Source organism: Phoenix dactylifera, chromosome 12 (assembly GCF_009389715.1).
Source record: "Phoenix dactylifera cultivar Barhee BC4 chromosome 12, palm_55x_up_171113_PBpolish2nd_filt_p, whole genome shotgun sequence".
NCBI lineage: Eukaryota > Viridiplantae > Streptophyta > Magnoliopsida > Arecales > Arecaceae > Phoenix > Phoenix dactylifera.
In genome coordinates this window covers 6,817,216-6,834,802 of record NC_052403.1, presented here as the reverse complement: position 1 = coordinate 6,834,802, position 17,587 = coordinate 6,817,216, and the positions used below count along the sequence as shown (strand labels likewise).

Below are 17,587 nucleotides of genomic sequence, written 5' to 3'. Positions count from 1 at the left end.
TATTTATATATCTATCCACGAGCAGCAACAGGGAGGGGAGTAGCTAGCTGTTGGTGGGCGGTGGAAAGGAGAAGGTCAAGACAAAGGAATTGTGGTGGATGGTGGGTACGTAGGTTCGTTCCACTTGACATGCAAATTCTCAGTATCGGTTTTAATTTGCTATTGTGGATGGTGATCGTTGAACTCGACCTTTTTCGCCTAGCTTAAGAAATGATTAAACGAGTTCCTGTAAGTAATGTGCATGGCCCCCCCATTTACGTGTGTGTTGGATCTTACCGTTCCTCTCTCTCTCTCTCCGCGAACGGGGCTGGCAAAGGTCTTGGCTCACAGTGTACTTGTACATGGAGCTAAACTTGAGATGATATTTGGATTTTGGATGCAAAACTATATTTTTTCTCCAATAACACCCGGGTTGTGGTATTCGCTCATTTAACAAAATGTAATGTTTGATGTCTTTACCTTCGTGCAGATTCCATGTTTGGCGGCCGTATTTCTTTTCTTTATTTTTTAATCAAATATTTGACTTGTGAACTTTAGGATTGTGTCAAATTTTACAAAACCTTAGTTCCAAGCAGCACAAAAGTTTTTGCCAAATTTTGCCCGTTCTTTTTTATTTACGTGACTTACTATAAATATTTACTTTTTCTAAATTTTATGTTTGTCCTCCAATATTATTGTTTACCATAAGCTAGTCCTAATCCAACTGAGCATCGATAATTGATGAGTTTCTATTATTTTTTACGATATTTGAGTTTATCACTGCAGCATATATATTTATTTTGAAAGGTTTCTATTTATTTTTGATGAGTTAGTGTTTATTTATGAGATATCTATTTATTCATGTAGTTTTGTGTTTATCGTGGTGGATATCTTAGTATTTATGAAGATATAACAAATAAATTCATATTTTCGTGATTATCTTAATGTTTAACCTGCTCATCATACATAATAAATGAATTTATAATTTTAGAAGAGACATCATACACTAATTATTGAAAGCAATATCCAACAAAATCACGATGTGGTATTTGCCATTGGAGGCAAGAGCCAACGAAACTATGTATATTGCAGCCTATAACTAATGCATTTATATCATCGAGAGTTGATCCGCTGCAGTCATTGTAAATGCGCTTCCCCGTGTGACTCTCTGCAATCTCCAAGGGAATCCATAAATCCGGCGAAGAAAATCCGGCAAAAAGTCAGAGAAGGTTGGTGAAAGGAGTTAAAGGGAAGCAGCACGGGCAACATCAGCTGATGACGCGAAAACAGAAGACCCCATCTCGAACATTCAGATAACGACGCGTAAAAAACCTATATTCAACTAAGAACGTGTCAGGAAATGATTCGATCCTTTGCAGCTGTACGTTCTATAGATTGCAGGGGCATGCACCAGGGCGTAAATCTCATGCGCCCGGAACTTGGTAGGTTGGAAGCCCGTCCACGGCGCTGCCATCAACCGCCACGTGTCGGTAGAAATAAATCCAACCGACCAAGCCCACGGCACTCATTCCCGTGCCCCTCCCACGTTTGACTTCTTGTCCTCTCTTTTTTCCCTCATTCATTGCTCTCTTTCCATATCTCTAACTTATCTTGAACTCAAACCCAAGACCTTGGTTCACCCCACCGCATATCGAGTCAACGCTCAAGACGTTCATGTTTCCCGCAGTCCACACCACAGTAAAAGTCAACGCGCCTCCTCCCTCTCCCTTCTTCTCTCGCTCTCTCTGTTTCCATCCCCGATTATCTTCCCCGAATTTTCTGCCATGCTCTTCCCAGTATAGCGCACTCCCTCCCTTCCTTCCTATCTCGACCGCTCAGAAACTCTTTACTCTCCTCTCTCTCTCTCTCGCCCACCATGGGCAACGGCTCTGGGAAGCTGATCCACTGCTTCTCCGGCGAAGCCCGCCGCCGCCATGTCGCTGCCGCGGTCACGTCGGAACCCTACGACGAGGGCTTTGGGCACTCCTTCTGCTACATCCGCCCCGACGCCCTTGTCGCCGCCTCCACGGCCTCCTCCAAGGTCCACCACTCCGAGGAGACCACCACCTTCCGGACAATCTCCGGCGCCTCCGTCAGCGCGAACACCGCCACTTCTCTCTCCACCGCGGTTGCCGACCTCGCCTGCCCGCCGGCCGCCGCTGCCGCCTTCGACAGTTCCACCTCCTTCACCTCTGTTCCCCTCCAGCCCGTCCCCCGCTTCTCCTCCGGGCCCCTCTCAGGCTCCCTCGCCCCCCCCGACCGGGGATTCCTCTCGGGACCCATAGAGAGAGGGTTCATGTCCGGCCCCCTCGACCACCGCGCCGCCCTTTTCTCCGGCCCCCTCGACCGCGCTCCCTCCGGCCGCGTCCCCTGGAGCCGCTCCCACAGCCTCGCCCTTCGCCGCCGCTCGCGCCGCACCGCCACCTCCCTCCTCCGCAGCCTCACCAAGGGCATCGCACGCACCATCTCCTCCGCGGCCCACGTCGGCCCCGTCAAGAGGCCCAAAGAGTCCAATCCTGTCCCCGACAGCGGCAGGGGAGGCGACGGCTTTGCGCATCCGACCTCCACCAGCGGCCGAAACAGCGTGGAGGGTGGCGAGGATTCTGATTTGTTCAGCGCCCAGGACAGCAGTCTCCAGTGGGCGCAGGGTAAAGCAGGGGAGGACCGAGTCCATGTCGTCGTCTCGGAGGAGCATGAGTGGGTCTTCGTCGGTATCTACGATGGCTTCAACGGCCCTGACGGCACCGATTACCTCCTCTCCAATCTTTATTCTGCCGTGCAACGAGAGCTCAAGGGCCTCCTTTGGGAAGACAAACATGAAGGCGCCTGCGAGACCTCCGACGATCCAGTCACCGTCATCATCCCTGCCGCCGAGGGATTCAATCCATCGACGAATTGGACCGCGGCCGATGAATGCCGGAAAGAAGGGAAGCAGAGGAAGGGGAGGAAACTTCGAGAGTCGGCGAACAGGTGTTTGGAATACCAGAGGAGGTGGAAGTGTGACTGGAACGGGGCAACATGGGAGCTTGATGGGACATTAAAGGATCAATTGAGCCAATCGAGCTCGTGGAGTGATGCAGGGAACCATCTGGAAGTGCTGAAGGCTCTTTCTCAGGCTCTGAGGAAAACTGAGGAGTCTTATTTGGACATCGCCGATAAAATGGTCTCAGAGAATCCCGAGCTGGCACTCATGGGCTCATGTGTTCTAGTGATGTTGATGAAGGGAGAGGATGTGTATCTGATGAACGTCGGCGACAGCCGAGCAATTTTGGCACGGAAGGCAGAGCCGGATGCGCGGAGTTTGACGGGGAAGTTGAGGCAGGATTTGGAATGGACCAATGAGGAGACATTGGATGTCCTTGAAGCTTATGACATAGGGGATCCAATGGATGGATTGCCAACTCTGGCTGCCCTGCAACTTACCTTGGATCACAGCACTTGTGTCGAAGAGGTAGATAGTTCTCTGGTCTTCGTCTTAGTGTATTTTTTTTTTTTTCCTTCGTTCATCTGAATCATATGGTTTCTGCTATTTGTTCTGATTCAGGAAGTTCGTAGAATACGGAATGAACACCCTGATGATGCTTCTGCCATTGCGAATGATCGTGTGAAGGGTTCATTGAAGGTCACACGAGCATTTGGGGCCGGCTTTTTGAAACAGGTATGGCTGCTATCATCAGAATGCTCCTCATAATGTTTTAAAGCTTGTAATTTTTTTCTGATGGCACCAACTTGGTAGAAACATTCATCAGACTATAAATATGTGTGGTTATTGATTTATTTTGGTTCATATGGTAATGTATAAGTGATTACTAGTAGTTGGGCATAACATTTTAGTATTTATTTGGATTAGGCGGTATCTTTAATTATAGAAGGTGCCATGCCTTCCATAAGAAGAATGAACTCTGGATAAAGCTTTTTGATTGACATAAGATGGTGGAACTAATGGATTTGATGCTTTGATAAAGCTGTACTGCAACGATGCTTTTAACTTGACATAGAGCTTTTCTAGAAATGGATATGAAGATAAATAACTCTACTCAAAGCCGTGTCATAGGATTCTAATATTGTGTTACTATATAGTTTAAAATATTTTCCATTGATGTTTATTTAGTGGAGGGAGGGGGATCTTGGAGTAATGGTAAGGTTGTTCTATTGTGATCTGGGTGTCATGGATTCAGAACATGGAAATAGCCTCCATGTAATTTGGTCAAGCCTGTGTACATCTGACCCTTCCGAAGCCCCTAGTAGGAGCCTTATGCGCTTAGATGCCCTTTTCTATGTTTATTTAGTGGAAGGACGAATAAATGTAGATTCATTCAATGCTTGTTTGTTGATCAAATTCTGAGTTGTCTCTGAAATTCTTCAAGATCAGTTTTGGAGAACTTGTAATTCTCAAGCAAGTCTGCGACCATGGCCGCTAGGGCCCATAGCCAACTTATTCCCTGTATGATATTTCACCTTTATTTTAAGGGATCCTAGTATCCAAGAAAAGAATCTGGTCTTCTTGGTCTTTTTCAGGAAAGGAGGGACAAAAAGAGTATATTATTCAAGTTGACGATGGGACTAGGAAATCAGGTGGCGTGCCTTCTAAGAAAACCATATTCCAGCTGATGTCTTGGAGGGCAAGATTGAGCCTTAGGTGCATATATATCCTTCCAATTACCAACAAACATGAAAAGGTTTTCTTAAAAGTTCACCTCTGTCATGCTGAGTTACTTATTTCAGGAGATCGGCATTGCCAACTGGTCATGTGTTTCAGAAGTTTCAGCACTAAGCCTTAAAGATTGGTCTGTAGGCTTGCAAAGAATATAGTGATTCAATTATGTAGTGGTTTAGTAAATTGAAAACTTTAATAATGTACTTATCTGGCTTACTAGTGTAGAATGTTGGGCATTTCAGCAACTGAGTCCATCAGACTAATTTGCAAAAGTGACCTGTACTGTTATAGATTCAGGCAATATGTGATAAGATCACAAATATTTGTTTCATTCTTGATTTTGTTATCCAGCAGTGAAGCTTTTGGCATCTTGAATGTGATAATATATATGGAGTAGGATTTGTGATTTGAATGTTTTGGTGGTTTAGTTATTCATTTTCTGACATCATGTTTATTTTGTGTAGCCCAAATGGAACAATGCACTTCTGGAGATGTTCAGAATTGATTATGTTGGAACCTCTCCATACATCTCATGCAACCCTTCCCTTTATCACCATAAACTGAACCCAAAGGATAGATTTTTGATATTATCATCCGATGGGCTTTACCAATATTTCACTAATGAAGAAGCAGTAGCTCAAGTTGAAATGTTCATTGCAATGACACCGGAAGGCGATCCTGCTCAACACCTTGTTGAGGAGGTCCTTCTCCGTGCAGCAAAGAAAGCTGGTACGATCTAGATGTCCAAAAATATTGATGTTAGTGGACTTGCTACATCAATACTTAGATCAATCTATTAACAACTGATTTTATGCACTTATAATTGCAGGCATGGACTTCCATGAACTGCTGGAAATTCCCCAAGGTGACCGTCGACGATATCATGATGATGTTTCCATCATTGTCGTCTCTTTGGAAGGAAGAATATGGAGATCCTGCATGCAAATATAGATACAGATGCAAAAGAATTGATAGCGATCCATAGAAAAGTTAAGGGCTTTTCTGTTTTTCCCTGGTTGCCTTTGTACCATAACAGATCAGCTCTAGGGAAGTGTCAGTGCCCATGTATCAAGCAGTGGCAGGAAACGAAGGTACAAAGCTGCTTCAAGTCAATTCAAACTGTTAAAAAGAAGATGTAATGTTCGATCAGTGGTTCTCTCTGAAAGATTCATTATTCAATTAATAATTAAATGTGTGACTCGTTAGTCCCCTTTCTCTGAAAGGGGAAGTGCGTGGAAGATGAGTGTTCGATGTCGACATATGTAGTTAATTGGTGAGAGATTCTTAAATGATCAAGTAATTGATGATGCATTTGTGTGACTGAACTCCATCTAGCTCTGTGTGTCCAAGGATCATCTTCCCACTGTAAAAGCAGACCACCTTTTATTTCCTTCTCCACTAGTAAGAAGCCACCTATGAATAACTGAAGCAATAATATGTGAGCTCATTAAACCAGAGACTGAAGGAGTTTAGAATGGATACTTTGGTATTTTGCGCAATTTGTGCACATTATGATCAGTATTCCTAGAAGTAATAGTGGGGCTTGTAAGCTTCCACAAACCTACACCGTGAATTGTATATCTTCCTGAGGACCATTTCTTTTCCTTAGCTGAGGAAGTACTAAAATCTGGGAACATATGCCCTTAGATCTTGACTGCTTTCCCATTTCTTTCTTCCTTCTTCAAAGATCATTTCTTAAAGAAATCAACCAGCAATTTTGTACCATCAAATTCCAGATACGTTTTTAAGGTTATCTATCACCAATGTTGCACAGTGAAGTACTTCTGTTTCCATTTTTATTTCTGGGTGCTTAATCTTTCAGGGCTGGCCAAAATAATATCCTCCAACCTCATCTCTCTCAGGTCCCTGTTATGTAAAATATCAAAGCTGAATTTCCACTTCGGCAATGATCGCGTTGGTGCAGTGTCTCGCTGCACTTCAATAATAGTGACACATGATGTTCTCATCTTCCACTTCAAAAGCTCTAGTGCAAGTAGCTGTTCTTTCTGTATGCATGTACAGTAAACTAGAGTGAGTGAGATCCTTCCAGCCTCCAATCATACCTCTTACCTTCATTTATTTTTAATCTTTGGAAGTTTGTGACAAGATGGCAATTCAGACTCCAGCTCAGATGCCTTATCCCTTGCCTGCAATGTTGACAAACCTCTCTGACTGCTGATCATGGTATAGATGGTTGGGATCTCTTATCTAGTTAAAAAAATATTATTCATATAATCTGATAAGCACTTGTTTAATTTAATTTTGAAAAGTATATTGCTCATGTTTCTCAAATAAGAAGGCAACGCAATGGCGTGGTTGATATATCAGTGTTAAGAGGTGGAGCCTCACGAAGTATTTAAGTCCTGTTTGGCAGAGCTTTTAGTGGGCTAGAAATTACTTCCTATTTGGATGCATTTTATCTGGCCAAACAACCTTTTGAGGAAAGAGTTATGCATAAATCAGCACATAGATCTTCCATCACCTGATTTGCAATTTAAACACAATCAACAGACTATTATATTATCATTATCCAAATGCCAGATGTCCAACCTGAGTCATCTTCGTATGTACGAGAGATTTTGTGCATGCTTATGCGACAAAGAAAAATGATACAATATATTTCAGAGGAACTCGATATAATAAGTGATGTTTTGACAATTGACACAAATATAAAGCAAGAGATAATATCCCAAAAATACTACAGATATGCTGTAGCTTAATCCTAGCCTAAGACAATATGAACATAAGCAACACCCAGCAAATACAAGTTCATGGGGACCAGTCATATAAACACAAGCAAACCAAATGACAAGCTTGAGTGGGACCCATCCCAGCCAGAGTTTTTGCCTGTGCACAAGTTTGGAGCATGGATCAGTTATCAATTAGGAGAGCTTTTGACAACCTACCCATACAGAACAAATATAATTAGAAGTTTCCGCTACCTCATGTTAAGGTGGATGCAAGCACAAGCATGCACATCCAGATTATCTAGTCTACTGGGTAAAGTGGCTTAGTTACCTCTTTGCATGTTTAATACACACTTTTATCCCCTAAGACTAGAATCTGGCAGCTCATATCTTTCTTCGGACTTTATCTCGGACACGACTAACAACTTAATGGTTTACTGATAAATACATGCTTCCAGTTATTAAAAAAAATCAGCAGAACTGTAACTTCGTTCAATCAGAAAAAGGAAAAGGAAAATGAGAAGATTAGCACTGAAAATATTTGGATAAATGGATTGCTCAGGTAAGTTCATGGCATTTATCTCATGGATGGACACTTGGTAATCTAGTTATCCATGGCAAAGTAACTGGGTATTAAGTCAAGCGAGTAAGTATTTTAAGTAATCGCTCTACTCTTTTTAGGGAAAGAGGGGGAAGCCCACCCATGAAATGCCAAACCGTGCCAAACCGGCCGGTTTGGGGCATACTTGTGAAGACCCGAACTGAAGTCGGCAAGGAGTGCCGACTTCAGTTGGGTCATCGTGGTTTGCCCACGAAGACCACGCCGGCCGAACGGCCAGCGAGATCTCCGCACCACCCCCCTCTTCCCTCTTCCCCTCTTCCCTCTCCCTCTCTCTCTCCCTTTCTCTCTTCTCTGAGAGCCCCAAACCTTTTCCATTTCATTTTTCCTTCTCATTTTTTTTCCCTCTTCTAGAGACGGTCGTCGGAGCCGTAGGTGCCGCCGGAGCCGCCAACGCCGTCGGGAATCCATTCCCCGACAACCGGAGGTGAGGAAGATAACTTATTTACTATTTTTTTTATGAATTTAAGGGGAAAGGAATGAGAGTATGTTTTCGGTTTCACTTCCCTATTTCGGAGATGATTTTTTTGTAGGATTCGTCCGACCAACGGTGGCCGGTCGGGGTCAATCCGGCCGAAACCAGTTCGGCCGGAGGTGGGCGAACGGAGGCCGGGCTTCCTAGCCTCGGTCCCTCCCTTCCTCCCTTGCTTCCTCTTCTTCTTCCCTTCTTCTTTCTCCGCCCGGCTCGGGACAGCGGCGTGGCCGACGGCGGCTGGCCGAGCACCGCCGCCGAGGGCCACGGTCGGCCGCCGAGGACCGACCGGAGCCACCAGCCACCCCCCCTCCTTCTCTTTCTTCTTCTTCTTCTTCTCCTTCTTCCTCTTCTTCTTCTTCCTCTTCTTCTTCTTCTTCTTCCGGCTGGGTGCTTTCCTTGCATCGTTTTCTGTGCCCTGTTGGTGTCTCAAACCAGGCACAGATGAACTTTGGGTGTTTCCTTGCATCGATTTCCGTGCCCTGTTGGTGTCACAAACCAGACACAAATGAACTTTGATCTGATTGAACCATCTTCTGACTGTGGATCTGGTCTAGACTTGGGTTGGTCTAATTTGAGTGTAATCTGGTTTGTTAAGATTTAATCTAATCTGGTCTGGTCAGACCTGGTTTGGGTTGGGCTAGGGACCTGTTTTTGGGCTGAGTTGGGTCTGATTGGATTTGTGGGCTGGTTTGGTATGGGCCTGAGATCTGATCTGAACCTGTTATCCGGTTTGGTTCAATTGGGCCTAATCTGTTTTGGGCCACAATTGACTTGGGTCTAAAGGATTCTGATTTTAGGGTATATGTTTGATCTTGGGGGCCCATTCTTGGATTTATGAACTTAGGAGTTTAAGGGGTTGAAATTAGTTTAAATTATGTTTCTTAATTAATTAAATAATTAATATTTATGTTTAATCAGGGGTTCGTGATATCTGTGGCAGGGATCTTTTAAGCGAACCCAGGTAGGTGACTTATTGCTTTAAAATCGAATTATAACATGTATCTTGCATATCTTGATGTTATGATTTATTCTTGGCATTATGTGTTAGAATTAGAATTAAATATTTATTTTTTTTTTATAAACTGTTATGTGACTTATTATTGGGAGCATGTTCATGACTTTGATTTGGAAATTCACGATGTGGAAAATTTATTTATTGATTTTTAAAGACCGCGTGACTATAGTCTAGACCCCGCCAATGGGATGATACGTTGGCCCTGTCGACTTGTACTGAGGAACTGGTTCCGACACCGTGACCACCGGTGATAGAATAATGGCGGCACAGGGGTGCGTTTTGCTCTGCGGAGCGGCTCAGTGGAGCGTGAGATTGGCACCAGGGGGTGCGGCACAGTGGTGCGTTGGCTCTGCGGAGCGTGAGATTGGCACCAGGGGGTGCGGCACAGTGGTGCGTTGGCTCAGTGGAGCGGCTCTTCGGAGAGTTGTATTGGCACTTCGGTGTAACCATGCCACTGGGTGATGTGGCCGTAGTCATGCGGTTGAGATATTTTGAGTCTCGGATCGGGTTTACAGATTATTGTGTGGATTTTTGGATTTATGAGTTTAGCTGCTTTTATATGCATTATGACATGTTATATGATGACTTTATTGCATGATGTCGCCTACTGAGCTGTTAGCTCACTCCTATTATTTATTTTTTTTTCAGGTGATGACATGTGATTATAGGGATTACGGGATGGAGTGGTCATGATGTAGTTAGCTAATGGATATGGACTTTTCCTTTTGACATATGTATATATTTATGGACATTTGAATTGAAAACTGGAATTTATCTTTGTTTAGTTATTGATGATTGATCTGATTTATCTGCCTTGCGCGCCTGCGGGGTCCGCCCTGCAGGTGCGCGGCGTCTGCTCGCGCCCCGGGCTTCGGGTTCGGGGCGTGACAGATTTATTGGTATCAGAGCTTAGGTTAACGATCACTAGGGACATCAAAAAAAAAAAAAAAAAAAAAAAAAAAAAAAAAAACAATAACTAATGAAAACCCTAGGAGCATAGGGACACATGTGAGGAAATGAGAGTGGGGTAGTAAACTCATAGGAAGATTTTTTTTGACTTAACCCTAACTTGTGGTATTATGTCTGTATCAGGATGCCGCCCCGCCGTACTCGTATACCACCTCGTCGTCTGATTGAGACGATGGGAGATGATCCGGCGACTCCTCGCCCAGCTGAGCGAGTTCAGGAAGAGGAGATTGCTCCGACAGTTTTAGACCGACCAGAACAGGATCAGGCGGGAGGATCGACCCCAGTATTGGAACTGGTCAGGGAGGTGATTGAGCTGGTCAGACAGCAGAGGGACCCACATCCACAGCATCCCTCTGCTAGCTCGTCGGATCAGGGGAGGAGCATTGCAGAATTTCGGAAGTTGGCTCCTCCGGCCTTCAAGGGAACTACCGATCCCCAAGAGGCCGAATGGTGGATAGATGAGATGGAGAAGGCTTTCAGGGCCATGGGTTGTACTGAGGAGGAGAAGATCAGATTTGCCACCTATATGCTTCAGGACTGGGCTCATCATTGGTGGGAGTCTGTGGAGAGGGCTATGATGCAGGATGCAGGATATGTGACCTGGCCGGGATTCCGCATGGCCTTCTACTCCAAGTATTTCCCTTCCAGTCGTATCAGGGAGTTGGAGAGGGAGTTTCTGAGTCTCTCTCAGGGGAGTATGACTGTGGAGGATTATGAGGCTGAGTTCGATCGACTGTCACGTTTTGCACCATCTCTTGTCCAAGACCCTAAATCTAGGATGAGTAGATTTGAGGAAGGACTGAGGCCTCGCCTGCGTCAGGGTTTAGCTGCTGTTCACTCGACTGATTATGATGACCTAGTTGACAGAGCTAAAAATATGGAGATCATCTGGAAGGAGACACAGGATGCTCAGAAAGGGAAGTCAAAGAGGACCAGGGACTTTGATTCTGACGGTGAGCGGCATCTGCGCCGACCTATGCAGTTCCGTCCAGGAGCAGGGCAGCGAGTTCCATATGGGAGGACTGCACCGGATCGCAGGGGGATATCAGGAATGTGCTTCAAGTGTGGCCAGACTGGACATAGAGCTGTTGAGTGTCTTCAGACACGGCCTGGTATTGGGGCATGTTTCAGGTGTGGTCAGCAGGGCCACCGGATAGCTGAGTGCCCTCAGACTCAGACTTTTTCTGGAGTTTGTTTCGGGTGTGGTCAGCCGGGTCACAGGATTTCCAGTTGTCCTCGTACTAGATCCGCGCAGAGGCCACCGACTTCTATAGCTCCTCAACGACAGACTTCCTTCACTCCAGTACAGGCTACCCAGTCAGCTGTCCCCAGGCAGCAAAGGGGAGGAGGATCTCGCACCCAGGGACGGGTATATGCACTGACACAGCAGGATGCTCAGGCATCCAACACGGCAGTGACAGGTACCTTATTAGTACATTCTACTTATGCATATGCACTATTCGACTCAGGGGCCACACACTCTTTTATTTCATCTACATATGTGTATAAGCATGATATATTTTGCTCACCCTTGGAGAGGGAATTATGTGTGAGTACCCCAGCTGGGGGTAAGATGATCACCTCACTGATATGCAAGTCTTGCCCAGTAATTGTAGAGGGTAGAGACTTGAAAGCTGACCTTATTGTCATGGACTTACATGAATTTGATTTAATTCTGGGTATGGATTGGTTAGCTATATATCACGCTACCATTGACTGCTTCTCGAAGCGGGTGACTTTCCGAATCCCTGACATTGAAGAGTTTTATTTTGTGGGTGATGGAGGGTGTGTCTCCCCTCAGATAGTGGCAGCCTTACAGGGTATTCGGTCTCTCAGGAAGGGGTGCTCTGTGTATATGGCAGCCGTCATGGATTCTGAGCAGTCGGAACAGAAAATTGAAGACATACCTGTGGTCAGGGAATACCCTGATGTTTTTCCTGATGAGCTTCCTGGTTTACCACCAGTTAGAGAGGTGGAATTTGCCATTGATCTAAACCCTGGTACGGCACCCATATCTAGACCTCCTTACAGAATGGCCCCGGCTGAACTAAAAGAACTGAAGGAACAGTTGCAGGAGCTATTGGATCTGGGTTTCATTCGACCCAGTGTCTCTCCTTGGGGTGCACCAGTGTTATTTGTGAGGAAGAAGGACGGCAGTATGAGGCTATGCATTGATTTTCGGGAAATTAACAAAGTGACTATCAAGAACAGGTACCTCCTGCCCCGGATTGATGACTTGTTTGATCAGCTTCAGGGTGCCCAGGTGTTTTCAAAGATTGATCTGCGATCTGGATATCATCAATTGAGGATAAAGGAGTCTGATATAGCCAAGACTGCCTTCCGCACCAGATATGGCCATTATGAGTATCTGGTGATGCCTTTCGGGTTTACAAATGCTCCAGCTGCATTTATGGATCTGATGAACAGGGTATTTAAACCTTTCTTGGACAAATTTGTAATTGTGTTTATTGATGACATCTTAATCTATTCCAAGAGTCATACTGAGCATGAGCAACACTTGAAAATTGTTTTGGAAATTTTGAGACAGAATCAATTGTATGGGAAACTGAAGAAATGTCAGTTCTGGCTGGATCAGGTGATGTTCTTGGGACATGTGGTATCTAAAGAAGGAATTATGGTTGACCCGAAGAAGATCGAAGCTGTAGTTGACTGGAACAGACCGACAAATGTATCAGAGATCCGCAGTTTCCTTGGATTAGCCGGCTATTACAGAAGATTTGTAGAAGGCTTCTCTAGTATTGCTGGGCCCTTGACTCGACTCACTCGCAAAGGAGTGAAATTCGAGTGGTCAGATCAGTGTGAGAAGAGCTTCGAGGAATTGAAGCGCCGGCTAGTGTCAGCACCTATTTTGACTCTGCCAGTCACGGGTGTTGATTATACTATTTACAGTGATGCCTCCAAGAAGGGTTTGGGCTGTGTGCTGATGCAGAATGAAAAAGTTATTGCCTACGCCTCTAGACAGCTCAAGCCTTATGAAGAAAACTATCCCACACATGATCTCGAGCTTGCAGCAGTTGTATTTGCTCTGAAAATATGGAGGCACTATTTGTATGGAGAGACATGTCAGGTATATACTGATCATAAAAGCCTGAAATATCTCTTTACTCAAAAAGAGCTGAACATGAGACAGAGGAGGTGGCTGGAGTTGTTAAAAGATTATGATCTGACTATCCACTATCACCCTGGAAAGGCAAATGTAGTAGCAGATGCACTGAGCCGGAAATCTTCAGGGAATATTGCAGCCTTGATTACTACTTAGAAGGATATTCTGGAAGATCTGAGGAGAGCAGAGATAGAGGTGTATCTACATGAGGCTACTATGAAATTGGCAAACTTGCGAGTCCAGCCTACACTTATTGATAGAATTAAGGCAGCGCAAGTTGATGACCCTCGACTCCAGAAGATCAGGAGGGATATCGAGTCTGGTACACAGTCAGATTTCCGTATACATGAAGATGGCTCTTTGAGGTTTATTAACAGAATCTGTGTTCCAGATAATCCTGGTCTGAAGAAGGAAATCATGGATGAAGCTCACAGTACGGGATATACAGTGCACCCAGGCAGTACCAAGATGTACAAGGATCTGAAAGCGGTGTTTTGGTGGAATAACATGAAGAGGGAGATTGCCCAGCATGTATCTCAATGCTTAACTTGTCAGCAAGTTAAGATTGAGCATCAGAGACCAGCAGGTATGCTACAGCCTCTGCCGATTCCAGAGTGGAAATGGGAGCATGTCACTATGGATTTCGTATCAGGACTACCTCGTACCCTTAGAGGTCATGATTCAGTCTGGGTGATCGTAGACAGACTGACCAAAACAGCTCATTTTCTGGCAATCAAGACTGGGATGACACTGGAGAAGCTGGCAGAATTATATATCGAGCAGATAGTACGGCTGCACGGAGTTCCAGTATCCATTGTATCAGACAGAGATTCCCGGTTTGTGGCACATTTCTGGGGCAGCTTGCACAGAGCTTTGGGGACCACCCTTAGCTTCAGTACAGCCTTTCATCCACAGACAGATGGACAGTCTGAGAGGACCATCCAGATTCTAGAGGATATGCTGAGAGCCTGCTCTATTGATATGAGGGGCTCTTGGGATCATCACTTGTCACTGGTAGAGTTTGCTTATAATAATAGCTACCAGGCAAGCATACAGATGGCTCCTTATGAGGCTCTATATGGTAGGAAGTGCAGATCGCCTATCTGTTGGGATGATGTGGGGGAGAGGAAGATCTTGGGTCCAGAGATGGTGCAGCAGACAGTGGAAAAGATTCAGTTGATCAGAGAACGACTCCGAGCAGCTCAGAGTAGACAGAAAAGTTATGCAGATATCAGGAGGCGGGAATTGGAATTTCAGGTCGGAGATCATGTGTTCCTCAGAGTATCCCCTTCTAAAGGGATCATGCGGTTTGGAGTTCGAGGCAAGCTCAGTCCGAGATATGTGGGACCCTTCGAGATTCTCGAGAGAGTTGGATCTGTTGCTTATAGACTGGCACTTCCACCTGCTCTATCGGGAGTTCATTCTGTATTTCATGTCTCCATGCTGAGGAAGTATATTGCTGATCCAAATCATGTGATTGATGTGGCACCTTTGCAGCTTCGCGCCGATCTTACATATGTGGAGCAGCCTGTCCGTATAGTGGATAGGAAGGACCAAGTCTTGAGAAGACGCACTATCCCATATGTCAAGGTCCAGTGGAGCAATCATAGTGAGAGAGAAGCCACTGGGAGCTGGAGGAGGAGATGAGAGAGAAGTATCCAGCCTTGTTCTCGGATTGAGGTATGTTTTTAATTTCGAGGACGAAATTTTTTTTTAGTTGGTTAGAGTGTGAAGACCCGAACTGAAGTCGGCAAGGAGTGCCGACTTCAGTTGGGTCATCGTGGTTTGCCCACGAAGACCACGCCGGCCGAACGGCCAGCGAGATCTCCGCACCACCCCCCTCTTCCCTCTTCCCCTCTTCCCTCTCCCTCTCTCTCTCCCTTTCTCTCTTCTCTGAGAGCCCCAAACCTTTTCCATTTCATTTTTCCTTCTCATTTTTTTTCCCTCTTCTAGAGACGGTCGTCGGAGCCGTAGGTGCCGCCGGAGCCGCCAACGCCGTCGGGAATCCATTCCCCGACAACCGGAGGTGAGGAAGATAACTTATTTACTATTTTTTTTATGAATTTAAGGGGAAAGGAATGAGAGTATGTTTTCGGTTTCACTTCCCTATTTCGGAGATGATTTTTTTGTAGGATTCGTCCGACCAACGGTGGCCGGTCGGGGTCAATCCGGCAATAACCAGTTCGGCCGGAGGTGGGCGAACGGAGGCCGGGCTTCCTAGCCTCGGTCCCTCCCTTCCTCCCTTGCTTCCTCTTCTTCTTCCCTTCTTCTTTCTCCGCCCGGCTCGGGACAGCGGCGTGGCCGACGGCGGCTGGCCGAGCACCGCCACCGAGGGCCACGGTCGGCCGCCGAGGACCGACCGGAGCCACCAGCCACCCCCCCTCCTTCTCTTTCTTCTTCTTCTTCTTCTCCTTCTTCCTCTTCTTCTTCCTCCTCTTCTTCTTCTTCTTCTTCCGGCTGGGTGCTTTCCTTGCATCGTTTTCTGTGCCCTGTTGGTGTCTCAAACCAGGCACAGATGAACTTTGGGTGTTTCCTTGCATCGATTTCCGTGCCCTGTTGGTGTCACAAACCAGACACAAATGAACTTTGATCTGATTGAACCATCTTCTGACTGTGGATCTGGTCTAGACTTGGGTTGGTCTAATTTGAGTGTAATCTGGTTTGTTAAGATTTAATCTAATCTGGTCTGGTCAGACCTGGTTTGAGTTGGGCTAGGGACCTGTTTTTGGGCTGAGTTGGGTCTGATTGGATTTGTGGGCTGGTTTGGTATGGGCCTGAGATCTGATCTGAACCTGTTATCCGGTTTGGTTCAATTGGGCCTAATCTGTTTTGGGCCACAATTGACTTGGGTCTAAAGGATTCTGATTTTAGGGTATATGTTTGATCTTGGGGGCCCATTCTTGGATTTATGAACTTAGGAGTTTAAGGGGTTGAAATTAGTTTAAATTATGTTTCTTAATTAATTAAATAATTAATATTTATGTTTAATCAGGGGTTCGTGATATCTGTGGCAGGGATCTTTTAAGCGAACCCAGGTAGGTGACTTATTGCTTTAAAATCGAATTATAACATGTATCTTGCATATCTTGATGTTATGATTTATTCTTAGCATTATGTGTTAGAATTAGAATTAAATATTTTTTTTTTTTTATAAACTGTTATGTGACTTATTATTGGGAGCATGTTCATGACTTTGATTTGGAAATTCACGATGTGGAAAATTTATTTATTGATTTTTAAAGACCGCGTGACTATAGTCTAGACCCCGCCAATGGGATGATACGTTGGCCCTGTCGACTTGTACTGAGGAACTGGTTCCGACACCGTGACCACCGGTGATAGAATAGTGGCGGCACAGGGGTGCGTTTTGCTCTGCGGAGCGGCTCAGTGGAGCGTGAGATTGGCACCAGGGGGTGCGGCACAGTGGTGCGTTGGCTCTGCGGAGCGTGAGATTGGCACCAGGGGGTGCGGCACAGTGGTGCGTTGGCTCAGTGGAGCGGCTCTTCGGAGAGTTGTATTGGCACTTCGGTGTAACCATGCCACTGGGTGATGTGGCCGTAGTCATGCGGTTGAGATATTTTGAGTCTCGGATCGGGTTTACAGATTATTGTGTGGATTTTTGGATTTATGAGTTTAGCTGCTTTTATATGCATTATGACATGTTATATGATGACTTTATTGCATGATGTCGCCTACTGAGCTGTTAGCTCACTCCTATTATTTATTTTTTTTTCAGGTGATGACATGTGATTATAGGGATTACGGGATGGAGTGGTCATGATGTAGTTAGCTAATGGATATGGACTTTTCCTTTTGACATATGTATATATTTATGGACATTTGAATTGAAAACTGGAATTTATCTTTGTTTAGTTATTGATGATTGATCTGATTTATCTGCCTTGCGCGCCTGCGGGGTCCGCCCTGCAGGTGCGCGGCGTCTGCTCGCGCCCCGGGCTTCGGGTTCGGGGCGTGACAATACTGAACAGGATGGGTCGGAGATTCTACTAATTAAATTGGTTCGCCTATCAAATTGATTAAAACCTACTCTCCCCCTTCTCC

General features: G+C 45.4%; 1 protein-coding gene and 2 long non-coding RNA genes across 3 annotated transcripts; all 3 read left to right on the top strand.

Annotated features, from left to right (window-relative positions):
- The first annotated feature begins 1,013 nt into the window (after window positions 1-1,013).
- Window positions 1,014-6,396, top strand: LOC103696816 (probable protein phosphatase 2C 23). Its single transcript, XM_008778537.4, has 4 exons — window positions 1,014-3,430; window positions 3,524-3,637; window positions 5,101-5,365; window positions 5,466-6,396. Exons 1-4 carry the CDS (start codon window positions 1,856-1,858, stop codon window positions 5,585-5,587), a joined length of 2,076 nt encoding a protein of 691 aa, XP_008776759.2. The 5' UTR covers window positions 1,014-1,855; the 3' UTR covers window positions 5,588-6,396.
- A 2,886-nt stretch (window positions 6,397-9,282) lies between these two features.
- Window positions 9,283-10,220, top strand: LOC120112795. The gene is made up of 2 exons (XR_005514439.1): window positions 9,283-9,378; window positions 10,081-10,220. It is a non-coding gene; the product is annotated as an uncharacterized LOC120112795 (long non-coding RNA).
- Window positions 10,221-16,464: 6,244 nt separating this feature from the next.
- On the top strand, window positions 16,465-17,401 carry LOC120112794. The gene is made up of 2 exons (XR_005514438.1): window positions 16,465-16,560; window positions 17,262-17,401. It is a non-coding gene; the product is annotated as an uncharacterized LOC120112794 (long non-coding RNA).
- The last annotated feature ends 186 nt before the right edge of the window (window positions 17,402-17,587 follow it).